The sequence below is a fragment of the Numenius arquata genome, chromosome 6, assembly GCF_964106895.1.
Source record: "Numenius arquata chromosome 6, bNumArq3.hap1.1, whole genome shotgun sequence".
NCBI lineage: Eukaryota > Metazoa > Chordata > Aves > Charadriiformes > Scolopacidae > Numenius > Numenius arquata.
Window position 1 is genome coordinate 29,997,572 of NC_133581.1, and position 9,958 is coordinate 30,007,529.

The 9,958-nt window shown below is 42.5% G+C and overlaps 1 protein-coding gene across 1 annotated transcript; it reads right to left on the bottom strand.

Moving 5' to 3' along the window:
* Window positions 1–410: 410 nt before the first annotated feature.
* DHCR7 (7-dehydrocholesterol reductase) lies at window positions 411–9,570 on the bottom strand. The gene is made up of 7 exons (XM_074149279.1): window positions 9,473–9,570; window positions 8,354–8,576; window positions 5,495–5,585; window positions 4,738–4,951; window positions 4,055–4,259; window positions 2,326–2,457; window positions 411–1,710 (listed from the first exon to the last, which is right to left on the bottom strand). The coding sequence occupies exons 1-7, from the start codon at window positions 9,568–9,570 to the stop codon at window positions 1,246–1,248; spliced, it is 1,428 nt and encodes a 475-aa protein (XP_074005380.1). The 3' UTR covers window positions 411–1,245.
* Between the last annotated feature and the right edge of the window lie 388 nt (window positions 9,571–9,958).

The window sequence follows — 9,958 nt, forward strand, 5'->3', positions numbered from 1 at the left end:
CAAGATACATTTAATTTCTAGGTTTGCGGAGACCCTTTTTGTCCTGCTAAAACCATCCTTTCAGAGGGGACTGCAACAAAACCAAAACACGTACTCACCGACACACCCCATTCAAATCTGCAATGAAGATCAGTGCATTTGGCAGCTCCTACAAGAAACCAATTTACACAGTTACCTACTTACTGTAAAAACTAAATGTATATTTATGTGCAAAAGTAAAAAAATAAGAGTCTTTTAGCTTGAACATAACTACCAAGCTTGTAACAAGATGCATGGTCCCTCCTTCTTTTGAATTGTTTCTCCTTTATGCATTCTTGAACTAGCTCTTCTTTTTGAAGAACTCCTTTTTAATCCAGTATCTTTGAAAGACAACTATCTTAACAAGAGAAGAAATGGCTGAAGAGAAAATTAGCAGTACTTTTTACTTGATTTTTAAACCAAGAATTTATTTCTTAAATTTTTACAAACATGATTTTATACAAATTATAGAGAACAAAGTTTTCTATCCACACTAAAGAAATGAATGTACGTTCAGTATCTTCACAAAGCAAGTTTGGTTTCAGTATCAAAATAATGCTCAGTTGGCCACGCACCATATTCTCAGGTGCTGGGAAATAACTTTTGAGCTATACCCCTTTATACCAGCTTTCACAAATATTTGTATTGGATTATAACAATCTTCCCATATACCAGTTTAGGATCAGGTTCCCCAGTTCAGCATTTCCCCAGTTAACCTCTTGAAAAGCAACAAACAATAAAACCTCCTTCGGGGAGTTAATGACTGTAGGTTATGACTGTCACAAGCCACCACCATCATACAACTTCTTTCATAAACAGATCACACAACTATTTTCCTCCTCTCCTAAGTCACTAGAAACTGGTTCCAGAACCCTGCTACTCTGATGGGTAAGGCCTCCTCCCAGCATTGGGAGATTTCAGGACTCTCAATACATGCAACTTTTTTCAATTCCAAGTTAATTTTGAGAGAGGGAGGGGAAAAAAGTTCCAGGTAAAAGAGTCTTCTAAAAAACCAGGCCATTTCAGTGCTTCATGTCATTTACTTTAAACACAGTCTGCCTGCATGTTCCTTCAGTACAGCAGGGATTATTCTCCAGCCATCTTTTCTCCTTCAGAACAGTGTGAATGTCCTTCACAAAGTGTTAGTATAACTGTGTGGATAAACTCTCTTCATCTCAAAAAAAAAAAAAAAATTCTTTTTTCTTTCCCCTGGATTCTGTGTTATCCTTAAAATATTCCCGGTACGAGGCGGTAAGGCACTGCAGCAGTGTAGCGCTTCCAGTCCTTCCCATATTTACTGAAACAACGGTGTTCATCCCTAACGCAACGGTGGGTTAGCAGAATAGTCATATAAACAATGTAGAAGTAAGGCAAGATGTGGTCAAACCCACAAGTCAGGCAGTAGGCCAGGGAGCCCATCAAATCTCCCGTGTAGTTGAAGTGGCGTGCCCACCCCCAGAACCCCGAGGTCATCAGTTTGCTGTAGTACTTGGTCCCCTCCACAGACATGTAGGAGCACTCGATATACTCTGGTTTCTTCCCCCATATCTTGCAGTTGCCATTTGTACGACGGAAGAGGTCCTTCTGGTGGTTGGTCATTCTGAAGATATAATAGCCAATCAAGCCCAGCATCAAGATCCCGATGGCGTTAGCTGTGCACAGCTGGACAGGGTGATAAACCAAATACAAACCCTGGGGAACAGGGGAAAAAAAAAAAAAGGGACAATTTACTTTCAATATATGCTTTAATTTACTTCAAGTATATGCTCAGGATACCAGACAAATTCCTTGACCCACAGTGACCTAGAACAGGTAAGTAGAAAGAATAGGAAAATCTACCCTACCAGTAAAACCATGGAAAATTTTCAGAAAACTCTGCATCCTACATTTTCTCTCTCTCCAAAATTGCATTTCTTAGGTGTAACAAGAAGAAGAAAGAAGTTGCAAAAATGCAAACAAACCAGGACAGCAGGGGGAAAAAACCCAACAACAAAAAACCCAAAGCAAGCACCACCCACGAAAAAACCCTCAGCACAGAGGAGTACAAAGAGCGACTGAAAGGATTTATAACAGTATACAGACAACAGACAGTAACAGAAAAGGGCACAAAGGAAAGGGAGGAGAGGAAAAGATGTCCCTTCTATAGACAGACAGGAAGCCTTCCTACAAGCAAATCTTTACATGTTGTAATGGTTACTCAACATTCAGACTTCCTAGAAAAAACTTAAGATACAAATCAAACTGCTGGGGATAATGTTTCTGCAGAGTTTCTTTTTAGCCCAAACATGCGTCGTACCACATTTTTACCTGCAAAGTATAGAGGTAAGGCAGCCAAACACAGTCTCCCCAGCCCAAATACCATCCAAAATGATCATGGCAGATATCAATGGTTTTCAAATACCAGGCTTCATTCCAAAAGAAGTCCAAAACATAAATACCCTGAAACAGAATAGTTTAATGTTAATACCATAGCATTGTCACCAGTCATCATGTTAATAGCATCAGCCAAATCTTTCTGTACTGGCAGCTCTGAGGAGAAAGACCTAGGAGTCCTGGTGGACAATAGGATGACCATAAGCCAACAATGTGCCCTTGTGGCCAAAGCGGCCAACGGCATCCTGGGGTGCATCAGGAAGAGTGTGACCAGCAGGTTGAGAGAGGTCATCCCCCCCCCCTCTACTCTGCCCTGGTGAGGCCCCATCTGGAGCACTGGGTCCAGTTCTGGGCTCCCCAGTTCAAGGAGGACAGGAGACTGCTAGAGAGGGTACAGCAGAGGGCTACAAAGATGATGAGGGGCCTGGAGCATCTCTCTTACAAGGAGAGGCTGAGGGACTTGGGTCTTTTTAGTCTAGAGAAGAGAAGACTAAGGGGGGATCTGATCAAGCTTACAAATACTTAAAGGGAGGGTGTCAAGAGGATGGGGCTGGTCTTTTTTCAGTGGTGCCCAGGGATAGGACAAGAGGAAATGGGCACAAACTTGAATATAAGAAGTTCCACCTAAACATGAGGAGGAACTTCTTTACTTTGAGGGTGGCAGAGCCCTGGAAGAGGCTGCCCAGGAAGGTGGTGGAGTCTCCTTCTCTGGTGACATTCAAAACCTGCCTGGACACATTCCTGTGCAACCTGCTCTGGGTGGAGCTGCTTTGGCAGGGGGGTTGGACTAGAGGTCCCTTCCAACCCCATATCATTCTGTGATTGCAAACCAGACTTGTGATTTTATGTTAACACCTCAAAAATAGGGTTTTAAGAAGACCACATCACACAGATATATACTCCATCTAGATAAAGCATTAATAATTAATGTAAGGCAATATTAACCAAGCCAACTAAGGCAAGCATGCTCCTATAAGGACATACACTTCAGAAGCACACTCACATTTGACCACCCCGTCCCTCTCTCCAGCTTGAAGAGTTGTATGTTTATAGAGAAGGGGAATGGAGCTTCTATCAAGTGGGCTCCCATTTACACGTATCAATGAACAAATTCAAACTATTATTGGTACTTATTACTTTGGGGTCTCTTCAGCAGAAAGCACAGCACCTGACTGGCTATTTTTAGGTGTGCAGACTTCTGTAGTTCTGCATGTCTCACACACAAAGTAAAACTAAGAAGTAAGGTACAGTGCTGCCCTCAAAAAAAAAAAACAACCAACCACAAACCTGCCCAATCTTGATCCAACTAAAGCCACTGAATTTGTCATTGTTCCCTTCGGATTCAAGATCAGGCTATGCCAGTTTGCATAACATAGGCTCAGAAAAGTACTTCTTAATTTAGGTTTACACTGAAATCTGTGGGTGCAGACATGACCATGCCACTGGTGGCACTCTGAACGACTACGGTAGAGTATTTACAGTGGCACTCTGAGTGACTACCAGTGTCCAAAGAAATGAATACAGGTGTCCAAAGAAGCAAGTCCCAGTGCATCATCACTGAATGAGGTTGTCCAAGCCAGGAAAAACTGTTTAAGTTCAATTTTCCTACTTTAATACTAGTTTATTTCCAAATTGGTTTCTTATTTCCCTCCTCTGAATTTACCTGAAGGACATTGACAAGGATCATGGAGTTGGTTACTTGACCATACAGCTCCTGTTGTTTAGCAGCATAGGAAAGGTTAATTAGAGTCCAAGCTACAATACCAGGGCGTCCATTGAAGAAAAGCTTGAAATCAAACCACTTTCCTATTCGAGGGTTAAATTCAATCCCCATCATGTAGTCATAAAAGAAGTTGCCAGTGAATTTGCTAGAAAGCATAAAAAAATAGAAATGTACGCAGTTATATACAAATACAGGTAATTATTATTCTGACTATGCATTTCAGATTATTTCCCAAGGCACCTGATGTAATGACAATAAAAATCATAAAGCCATATGTTGTGCAAGATAACAATAAATGATCCAACCAAAGCATTACATTAGTGGAGATAATTTTTAGCTTTGGAGGTAGCCTAGTTTATTCTTAGTAACACTTTGAACAGTCTGACAATGACCTTACTTATCTGCCACAAATAGGATGGATGTATCTGTGACACTGAGGCTGCCAGTCACAAGGCATATAGCATGGAACACAGAGGATGGTGCTAATGAAGCGAAGAACTACAGTCATATATTGCCCTATCTATCTGTGCCAGTAAAATATATTCTGTCATTATTGCTCCATGCAGCATTCAATTTTATGCCCAATTACCTAGCATTGTCTCATCATTAAAAAAATCACATACCAGTCTTTGGCATTGGTAGGGAAAAAGTAGCCTTTAATCATTGCAAACGTGGAAACTGCATATCCCAGGATATTGGCACACCACAGGAGAGGAATCCAGTTGTCAAAAATGATGGTAGGTGAGAAGCAGTGGAAGTAATAGGCATTTGCAAACCAAAGCACATGGGTAATGATCCAAGCCTGAAGTCCATTGATTTCATACTTATTCACTACACCTAAAACATGAAGAAAAAACTGAATATTTGTGATACTGCATTATTTTTTATTAATATGGATACGCATACAATACATAGAAGCTCCACTGAGTGCTCATGAAATGGCCTCACGCTCCTCACCCTCCCAATTTTACACAAGTTTCATCAGACTGCTGTAACCATCAAGCATTGTTAGGCTGAGTTTTTCTCTTTACTCTTGCTTCACTAAACAGTGAATTTAGAATCTCCCCTAAAATTGACTACAGTAACAAGTTACCCTTTCTCACACTTAGTTCATATCACGTATTTTGTTCAAGTCTCATGGGTTAACTTAGCTTCAGCAGGTGCAACTGCATTTTCAAATACTAGCAATAGTCCAATGTCAATTTTAAGCACCAAAATTATCAATCTGTATTTTTCCAGTACCAGTGTGGTGCCTGCCATATCAATAGTTTAACTAACAGTGAGAGGCAGACACATATGGGCTACAAAAGACTGTAAGTGGAGAAATACTATAATTTTAAAAGATTGTATGGTGTGCATATAGTCTAAGGAAGAACTTACCAGCAGGAGTGACGGCACCTTCTTGTACACCTCCTACATATCCAGGAATAAATTTATGGCAGAAGTCAGGAATGCACACGTACAAAACCACCTAGAAGAAAGAACGTATTAACAGCAAAAACAGACAAGACAAACCCCAGTCCCGTCCCCCCCCCAAACCACTATCCCTTTCATACACGTACCAGATGTAACACACAACAGTTTCAATTAAGTATTGGATAAGCAAATATGGCAAGATTAAGCTGTTGTGATTTTACAGTAATAATACATCCAAGATATTAAACAATTCTGAAGATGTACTTCATGTATGGTTGTCATCCTTTTTTAGTGGGGAGGCAGGACAGTTTGGCAACTAGCTTCAAGTCCTTTTATTTTGAACTTAATCTGTGGTATACGTAAGTCGCTTTCCAATAACGAGTGGTGTTCCGCAGGGGTCGGTACTGGGACCAGTACTATTTAACATCTTTGTCGGTGACATGGACAGTGGGATAGAGTGCACCCTCAGCAAGTTTGCTGATGACACCAAGCTCGGTGGCGCAGTTGACACGCTGGAGGGAAGGGATGCCATCCAGAGGGACCTAGACAGGCTGGAGAGGTGGGCTCGTGCAAATTGCATGAAGTTCAACCAAGCCAAGTGCAGGGTCCTGCACCTGGGATGTGGCAACCCACGTTGCCTGGGGTTGCCAGGCACAAATACAAGTTGGGTGGAGAATGGCTGGAGAGCAGCCCCGAGGAGAAGGACTTGGGAGTGCTTATGGATGAGAAGCTCAACATGAGCAGGCAGTGTGCACTGGCAGCCCAGAGAGCCAACCGTGTCCTGGGCTGCATCAGGAGAAGTGTGGCCAGCAGGTCTCGCAAGGTGATTCTGCCCCTCTACTCTGCGCTCGTGAGACCCCTCCTGGAGTACTGTGTCCAGCTTTGGAGTCCTCAACACAGAAAGGACATGGACCTGTTGGAACGGGTCCAGCGGAGGGCCATGAGGATGATCAGAGGGCTGGAGCACCTCTCCTATGAAGACAGACTGAGAGAGCTGGGGTTGTTCAGCCTGGAGAAGAGAAGGCTCCGGGGAGACCTTATAACAGCCTATCAATACCTGAAGGGAGCCTACAGAAGAGCTGAAGAGGGACTCTTTGTCAGGAAGAGTGGTGACAGGACAAGGGGCAATGGTTTTAAATTGGAAGAGAAGAGATTTAGATTAGATATAAGGAAGAAATTCTTTCCTGTGAGGGTGGTGAGGCACTGGAACAGGTTGCCCAGGGAAGTTGTGGATGCCCCATCCCTGGAAGTGTTCAAGGCCAGGCTGGATGGGGCTTTGAGCAACCTGCTCTAGTGAGAGGTGTCCCTGCCCATGGCAGGGGGGTTGGAACTAGATGATCTTTAAGGTCCTTTCCAACTCTAGCCATTCTATGATTCTATGATTCTAATTTGGAAAAAAAAAAAAAATCAGCGTGGTTTGGTAATTTTGAAGATATTTTACAAATGTAAGCTGTATTTCATATATTTGGGTCAAGATTAAAGGGAACACAGGGGCAGGGGATGTTACAGTAGGGGTCTGCTACAGGCCACCTGACCAGGATGACAGAGCAGGTAAGGCCCTTGAGAGACAGGCAGGAGTAGCATAATGTTCACAGACCCTGGTCCTTATGGGGGACTTCAACCACCCCGGTATCTGTTGGGGGGACAACACAGTGGGGCACAAGAAATTGAGGAAGTTCTTGGAATGTGTCGATGACAACTTTCTTCTCCAAATGGTAGAGAAGCCAACAAGAAGAGGAGCCATGCTGGACCTTGTCCTTACCAACAAGGAGGGGCTGGTGGGGAATGTCAGCCTCAGGGTAGCCTTGGCTGCAGTGATCACAAAATGGTAGAATTCAAGATCCTTAGGGCAGCGAGGACGGTGTGCAGCAAGCTCACTACCCTGGACTACAGGAGAGCAGACTTTGGCCTCTTAAGGGGAGAGAGCACCACTCCGCTCTGGTGAGACCCCACCTGGAGTACTGTGTCCAGCTTTGGAGTCCTCAACACAGGAAGGACATGGACCTGTTGGAACAGGTCCAGAGGAGGGTCACAAAGATGATCAGAGAGCTGGAGCGCCTCTCCTATGAAGAGAGGCTGAGAGAGTTGAGGTTGTTCAGCCTGAAGAAGAGAAGGCTCCGGGGAGACCTTATAGCAGCCTTCCAGTACCTAAAGGGGGCCTACAGGAGAGATGGGGAGGGACTCTTTATGAGACAGTGCAGCAATAGGAGGAGGGGTAATGGTTTTAAACAAAGAGGGGAGATTTAGATATTAGAAAGAAACTGTTTACTGTGAGGGTGGTGAGACACTGGCCCAGGTTGCCCAGAGAAGCTTGGGATGCTCCATCCCTGGAGGTGTTCAAACCAGGCTGGATGGAGCTTTGAGCAACCTGCTCTAGTGGAGGTGTCCCTGCCCATGGCAGGGAGGATGGAACCAGATGATCTTTAAGGTCCCTTCCAACTCAAACCATTCTATGATTCTATGATTCATACCTCAATGTTCTTTTCCTGTCTGTTTATAGAAACTATCATCCCTTCTGCAGTGTTAGTTCAGGATATGTTTACTGTGTATTAATTTAAAACAAATGGGTATTGTTGTTACATAGTTGATTTTTCTTTAAAACCACCTCAAGCAATGCGTCACAGGCAATATTTGTGTATATTCCCTATGTATTTATTTTTCAAGTGCATAAGCTTTGTTTGGATTCCAAAAAGCCATGGAAAGTGAGAAACACCAAAGAGTAAACACCAGTGAGACATTCCATTATCCTTTGTGCAAAAGAATTAATCAAGAAGCTGTTTTAAAAGCCAGCCATAGCATATAGATGGTAACTCAGTAACGTACCTGGAAAGCAACCCAAAGGGTATAGATGCCAGCAGCCCTATAGGTCAGTGTAGGAGTCTTGTTCCAGATGTCAGACAGATGTTTATTCCCCGTGAGCAAGTCAATGACTGGATCAATCAGAGAGCACTGGTACTGGTCACAGGACATTACGAAGTAATATACGATAAGTGGTGCAAACATCAGCAGGAAAAGGATGCTCGCCAAAGAAAACCAGTCCACCTCCCTGTAATCCAAAACAGAGCTTTTTTTTTCCCCCCAGCTTTCAGTTAGAACAGTGGTTTGATTAAGTCAGGCAATTTTTTCAGTGGACTTTCTAGACTAACCAGATGAAAACTGAAAATGTTTTCAGGACACATACATTTCTTTGGGTCAAACAGCTATAAAAAAACCTGGCATGTTACATATGTGACCACAAACTGTTATAAAACGATGCTAGTTGATCAGAGCAACAGAATAGATTATCTCCCCTCCAAAATCAGAGTATTATTACAGCCTTCATGTTTTTGATGGCAGTCACGGGTACAACTGGTAGAGTATTCAGTTGGAAGTGTCAACAGAACCACAAGAATATTATGCAAAGCTTGGAAACACAGAAAAGACAGACCCTGGACAGCCAGAAGTTGAACTTGCTCTACCATACGCTGCCTGTAGTGGAAAGCCACATAAACACCCGTGGCTCTTTCCAGCTGCAATACAATACTAATATTTGCACAACTCCTTGAGAACAGGGAGATGAGTCATAGATCTTGCTACAGCAGGAGATGTCACCTGGCAATACCACGGAGGGATGCCTGTTTTCCAAGTCTCAGGAAATATTTTGTTCAGTCCTTGAAGGAACTGCAAATTTTACGGATTTTTATTATGTGTTTTCCTTTTTTTTTTTTTTTCCAAGGATGACCATGTTTTAACCCAAGCCATCTGGCAAGCTCTCTATCTTACAAAAATCTTGAAGAACTCTTCTTTGGCATCGGCTACCACAGCTCACTATCCATGAGCTTTCAACAGAAGGGCAATTCAACAACCTGTTATTAATAGGGTGAAGTTTAAAAGGTATGTAGCATCTATAAGTATGAACCAATCTGAAATACAATGACTAATTAGGGTCATCAGTTCTCTCACCATGCTCTTCCCCACTGAACTTGAGATGTTTGAGTACCATTTTGGGTGCTTTTGCGGTTTCTTTCTTCAGAAGGTTTTTTCTCCTGATGGGCTGCCATGATATCCTGTATGAAAGAAAATACTCATGGTATTACTCCAGCTGGTTCTCAGTAATTCTTATGGCTGAGAAAAGAAATACAAATAAAAGTTATTTAAAACTATTATATAGCCTTCTAATTACAAGCAATTTTGGGGAGGAGGTTACGAAGGAAAAAAAAATATCTTTCCCTAATTCCTTATGATCTTACGTTCAGCAAAACATAACCAAGACACTGATGTCAAAGTAATCCATTGAACCTCTTGGTATCTGGACTTTCTTTTAATGTATATCCTATAATATATGGCTTACTACTTACATGTGAGATGCAAAGGGAAAAAACTGTTTTGCCACATTCTTATAAACCTCCAAAATAAAGTTCTGTAACTAATTGCCTTTCTTAATTAGAG

What these genes read in the sequence shown, in the direction of transcription:
- DHCR7 (XM_074149279.1), bottom strand. Translation starts at nt 9,570, where the DNA reads ATGGCAGCCCATCAGGAGAAAAAACCTTCTGAAGAAAGAAACCGCAAA. An exon ending in GTTCAGTGGGGAAGAGCATG is followed by an intron (nt 8,577 to 9,472) that starts GTGAGAGAACTG and finishes TTTGGATTACAG; the next exon opens with GGAGGTGGACTGGTTTTCTT. An exon ending in AGGTGCCGTCACTCCTGCTG is followed by an intron (nt 4,952 to 5,494) that starts GTAAGTTCTTCC and finishes TTCATGTTTTAG; the next exon opens with GTGTAGTGAATAAGTATGAA.